Genomic DNA, 5,900 nt, shown 5'->3' on the forward strand with positions numbered 1-5,900 from the left:
TCCGGCTAAAGTTAGCGCTGTGGCCGATTGGCCTACACCTGACAACCGCAAGAAGGTTCAGCAATTCTTGGGTTTTGCTAACTTTTACAGGCGGTTTGTCAGAAGCTTCAGCGCAATAGCTGCTCCTCTCCATGCTCTTACCTCTCCCCAGGTGCGGTTCCACTGGTCTCCAGAGGCAGAGAGGGCCTTCCAGACACTCAAACACCGTTTCACCTCAGCGCCCATTCTCACCATTCCGGACCCGCAGCGCCAGTTCGTCGTGGAAGTGGACGCTTCTAATGAAGGAGTAGGAGCGGTCCTGTCTCAACGTTCCCAACAGGATAGCAAGATGCATCCCTGTGCCTTTCTGTCGCGGCGGCTGTCCAAAGCTGAAAGAAACTATGATGTTGGCAATCGTGAGTTGCTGGCGGTGAAGCTCGCCTTGGAGGAATGGAGGCATTGGCTTGAGGGGGCCGAACACCCATTCATCGTCTGGACTGATCACAAGAATCTGGAATACATCAAGAAGGCTAAGAGACTTAACTCTCGCCAGGCCAGGTGGGCACTTTTCTTTAATCGCTTTTCCTTTTCGCTCTCCTACAGGCCGGGGTCCCGCAACATCAAGCCAGACGCCCTGTCACGACTATTCGACCCCGAGCTTGAGGCCAAGCAACCTGAGACCATCCTTCCACTGAACTGTGTGGTAGGAGCGGTAACTTGGCCAATAGAAACTGAGGTAAAGCAAGCTAACGGTGTGGCCCCGCCACCTAGGGGATGTCCTGATAATCGATTGTTTGTCCCCATTGAGCTGCGTCCCCGGGTGATTCATTGGGCCCACACCTCGCTGCTTTCATGTCATCCGGGAGTTAAAAGAACAATGTTTGTGATCTCCCGGCGGTTCTGGTGGCCAGCCATGGAGACGGAGGTCCGGGAGTACGTAGAGGCGTGTTCGGTCTGTGCCAGGAACAAGACATCTTCCAGGTCTCGCATGGGACTTCTCCACCCGCTCCCCATCCCCTCCAGACCATGGTCAGACATCGCGATGGACTTCGTTACAGGGCTCCCGGTCTCACAAGGTAACACCACCGTCCTCACTGTGGTCGACAGATTCTCAAAGATGGTCAGATTCATCGCTTTGCCTAAATTACCATCCGCCAAGGAGATGGCGGAGATTATGATGACTAATGTGTTCAGAGTTCATGGATTCCCCAAAGACATTGTTTCAGACCGGGGGCCCCAATTTGTATCACGGTTCTGGAGGGAGTTCTGCCGACTAATTGGAGCCAAGGCCAGCCTAACATCTGGATATCATCCTGAAGCCAATGGCCAGACCGAACGACTAAACCAGCAGCTGGAAACCGGCCTCCGGTGCTTGGTCTGCCAGAACCCCTCCACATGGAGCAAGCACCTGGTCTGGGTAGAGTATGCGCACAATTCATTGCCTACATCAGCCACCGGCTTCTCTCCCTTTCATTGTGCCTTAGGGTACCAGCCCCCTCTCTTTCCCGAGAATGAGTTGGAAGTGTCGGTCCCCTCCGCCCATGCCATGGTCAAACGTTGTCACCGTATTTGGGCAGCCGCCCGCCAGGTATTGAACAAACAAGGAGATCGGATGAAGCGGGCGGCAGACCGCAAGAGACGGCCTGCGCCCGCCTACCAGCCTGGTCAGAAAGTCTGGCTATCAGCCAAGGACCTACGCCTCAAGGTTCCATCAAAGAAACTGGCACCACGTTTTGTAGGCCCATTCCCAATCAATAAACTCGTCGGACCTGCAGCAGTGCGGCTTCGTCTTCCCCGATCCCTCCGCGTCCATCCCACCTTCCACGTCAGTCAGATCAAACCAGCCAAAGTAAGCACCATGGTCCCAGCCACCACGTCCCCTCCACCACCCGAAATGATCGAAGGCGGACCAGTATACAAGGTTAAACGCTTGTTGGCAGTACGGAACCGGGGCCGGGGCAGACAATTCCTGGTGGATTGGGAAGGATATGGACCCGAAGAGAGACAGTGGGTTCCGTCCCGCCACATTGTCGACCCCACTCTCATCAGGGACTTCTATAGACTCCACCCTGAGGTTCCTGGGCCGTCAGGAGTCGGCCTTAGAGGGGGGGGTTCTGTCACACCTGGGTGAAGTCTTGTCTGGGTTTCGTCTGGTTTCATGTTGTCTTGTCATTTCCTGTTTTATTTTGAAAGGTTAACTCTCCCTCTCATTTCAGGTCACTTGCCCTTCCTCCCGTTTCACTGGTCTGATGTCTCTCCTGATTGCCTGATTGTGCCCACCTGTGTCACCCTCCCTCATGTGTATAAATGTCTCTTCCTCCTCTTGTCTTGTGCCAGAGTATATCGTCTCGTCACGTACCTCCAGCCTTTGTCCACAGCATCAAACCAAGTTGTTAAGTATTGCCTCGCCTTATTTATTGATTTCTTTGTTTCCTCTGAGAGAGTGATTTTCGTTTGCTAAAGTTTTTCGATCAAGTTTTTTGTGTGTTATTTCATAGTGCCTTGCCTTCCTTTTTTCCTCCTCTTGGAGCGCTTTAGTTTGTAGTTATATCAGCTCTTTGTAGCGTACTTTCTGTTTATAGTTTCTAGTCTCCTCTGCATGATTTTTTTACCTTTTTGTAGCTAATCATAGATTTTTTTGTTATTAGATACGTGTGTAATTTTGCTGTTGCTTTTTTCCTCCCTATGGAGTGACTTTCTGTTTATGGCCTTATGCCTATATGTCTTTTGTTTCTCTAATGTATCAAAGCTAGGTTCTGTAGCCGCTTTGTTTTAATCACTCTGTTCAAAGAGATTTCAAAGAAAACTGTTTAAATAAAGCCTGTGTCAATTGTTCCCCTTCTGCACCTGAGTCCTCATTCTCGCCAAGTCTTAACACATTCCTCTTAATCAGGACAAAAAAACGAAATTGTTTTTTGAACTGTAAAAATTCCTGGTTTCCCCGAAATTCCAGGAATTCCGGGACATTTGTTCCCATTCAAAATGAATTGGCCATTTTTCAAACTTCCACCAGTTTTTCATCCTATTGAAACCATTCCATCTTCAACACATTTCACCATCCCAGAAAATGTACATTTCTATTTTTCCAAGTTCAAAGAAATTGCAGGATTTTCCAGTATTTCCTGGTTATTCCAAAGCCCTATTTCCACCCTTTTTTCTGGCGACTACTCCTCCCACATTTTTCAACCCGCTTTCAACCGTTCCACCGTCACAACATTCCTCTTAATCAGGACAAAAAACGTTTTTTTTTTTTAACTGTAAAAGTTCCTGGTTTCCCCAAAATTCCAGGAATTCTGGGACATTTTTTCCCATTCAAAATGAATTGGCCATTTTTCAAACTTCCACCAGTTTTTCATCCTATTGAAACCATTCCACCTTCAACACATTTCACCATTCTGGAAATGTAAAACTTCAAATTTTCCAAGTTCAAAAAAATTCCAGGATTTTCCAGAATTCCTGGTTTTTCCAAAGCCATATTTCCACCCTTTTTTCAGGCGACTACTCCTCCCACATTTTTCAACTCACTTTCAACCGTTCCACCGTCACAACATTCCTCTTAATCAGGACAAAAAAACTAAATTGTTTTTTGAACTGTAAAAATTCCTGGTTTCCCCGAAAATCCAGGAATTCCGGGACATTTGTTCCCATTCAAAATGAATTGGCCATTTTTCAAACTTCCACCAGTTTTTCATCCTATTGAAACCATTCCACCTTCAACACATTTCACCATCCCAGAAAATGTAAATTTCTATTTTTCCAAGTTCAAAGAAATTGCAGGATTTTCCAGAATTCCTGGTTATTCCAAAGCCCTATTTCCACCCTTTATTCTGGCGACTACTCCTCCCACATTTTTCAACCCGCTTTCAACCGTTCCACCGTCACAACATTCCTCTTAATCAGGACAAAAAACTATTTGTAAAAGTTCCTGGTTTCCCCGAAATTCCAGGAATTCTGGGACATGTTTTCCCATTCAAAATGAATTGGCCATTTTTCAAACTTCCACCAGTTTTTCATCCTATTGAAACCATTCCACCTTCAACAAATTTCACCATCCCAGAAAATGTAAATTTCTATTTTTCCAAGTTCAAAGAAATTCCAGGATTTTCCAGTATTTCCTGGTTATTCCAAAGCCCTATTTCCACCCTTTTTTCTGGCGACTACTCCTACCACATTTTTCAACCCACTTTCAACCGTTCCACCGTCACAACATTCCTCTTAATCAAGACAAAAAACGAAATTGTTTTTTGAACTGTAAAAATTCCTGGTTTTCCCGGAATTCCAGGACATTTTTTCCAATTCAAAATGAATTGGCCATTTTCCAGCATTTACATGTTTTTCAACCTATTCAAACCATTCTACCTTCAACACATTCCACCATTCTGGAAATGCAAAATGTATATTTTTCCAAGTTCAAAGAAATTCCAGGATTTTCCAGATTTCCTGGTTTTTCCGAAGCCCTTTTTCCACACTTTTTTCTGGCGACTACTTCTCCCACATTTTTCAAGCCACTTCAACCGTTCCACCGTCAAAACATTCCTTTAATCAGGACAAAAAACAAAATTGTTTTTGAACTGTAAAAATTCCTTGTTTCCCCGAAATTCCAGGAATTCCGCGACATTTTTTCCCATTCAAAATGAATTGGCCATTTTTCAAACTTCCAGCATTTCCACGTTTTTCAATCTATTCAAACATTCCACCTTCAACACATTCCACCATCCTAGAAAATGTAAACTTCTGTTTTTCCAAGTTCAAAAAAATTCCAGGATTTTCCAGAATTCCTGGTTATTCCAAAGCCCTATTTCCACCCTTTTTTCTGGCGACTACTCCTCCCACATTTTTCAAGCTACTTCAACCGTTCTACCGTCAAAACATCCCTCTTAATCAGGACAAAAAACAAAATTGTTTTTTGAACTGTAAAAAATCCTGGTTCCCCTGAAATTCCAGGACATTTTTTCCCATTCAAAATTAATTGACCATCTTTCAAACTTCCAGCATTTCCACGTTTTTCAACCTATTCAAACCATTCCACCTTCAACACATTCCACCATCCTGGAAAATGTAATTTTCTGTTTTTCCAAGTTCAATTAAATTCCAGGATTTTCCAGAATTCCTGGTTTTTCCGAAGCCCTATTTCCACACTTTTTTCTGGCGACTACTTCTCCCACATTTTTCAAGCCACTTCAACCGTTCCACCGTCAAAACATTCCTTTTAATCAAGACAAAATAACAAAATAGTTTTTTGAACTGTAAAAGTTCCTGGTTCCCCCGAAATTCCAGGAATTCCAGGACATTTTTTCCAATTCAAAATGAATTGGCCATTTTTTCAAATTTTCAGCATTTCCACATTTTTCAATCTATTCAAACCATTCCACCTTCAACACATTCCACCATCCTGAAAAATGTAAACTTCTGTGTTTCCAAGTTTTAAAAAATTCCAGGATTTTCCAGAATTCCTGTTTTTTCCAAAGCCCTATGTCCACCCTTTTTTCTGGCAACTACTCCTCCCACATTTTTCAAGCCACTTCAACCGTTCTTCCGTCAAAACATTCCTCTTAATCAGGACAAAAAACAAAATTGTTTTTTGAACTGTAAAAAATCCTGGTTCCCCTGAAATTCCAGGACATTTTTTCCCATTGAAAATGAATTGACCATTTTTCAAACTTCCAGCATTTCCACGTTTTTCAACCTATTCAAACCATTCCACCTTCAACACATTCCACCATCCTGGAAAATGTAATTTTCTGTTTTTCCAAGTTCAATTAAATTCCAGGATTTTCCAGAATTCCTGGTTTTTCCGAAGCCCTATTTCCACACTTTTTTCTGGCGACTACTCCTCCCACATTTTTCAAGCCACTTCAACCGTTCTACTGTCAAAACATTCCTCTTAATCAGGACAAAAAACAAAATTGTTTTTCGAACTG

At 43.8% G+C, this 5,900-nt stretch overlaps 1 protein-coding gene across 1 annotated transcript; it reads left to right on the forward strand.

Annotated features, from left to right (window-relative positions):
• Positions 1-1,111: 1,111 nt before the first annotated feature.
• Positions 1,112-2,428, forward strand: LOC133612091 (uncharacterized). The gene is made up of 2 exons (XM_061969259.1): positions 1,112-1,396; positions 1,464-2,428. The coding sequence occupies exons 1-2, from the start codon at positions 1,375-1,377 to the stop codon at positions 2,108-2,110; spliced, it is 669 nt and encodes a 222-aa protein (XP_061825243.1). The 5' UTR covers positions 1,112-1,374; the 3' UTR covers positions 2,111-2,428.
• Positions 2,429-5,900: the final 3,472 nt, after the last annotated feature.

Source organism: Nerophis lumbriciformis, linkage group LG10 (assembly GCF_033978685.3).
Source record: "Nerophis lumbriciformis linkage group LG10, RoL_Nlum_v2.1, whole genome shotgun sequence".
Lineage (NCBI taxonomy): Eukaryota > Metazoa > Chordata > Actinopteri > Syngnathiformes > Syngnathidae > Nerophis > Nerophis lumbriciformis.

Bases quoted from the DNA above. Each gene is read 5' to 3' on its own strand.
- LOC133612091 (XM_061969259.1), top strand. From the start codon at position 1,375: ATGGAGCAAGCACCTGGTCTGG. The intron at 1,397-1,463 runs GTAGAGTATGCG...ATTGTGCCTTAG, and splicing joins GGAGCAAGCACCTGGTCTGG to GGTACCAGCCCCCTCTCTTT.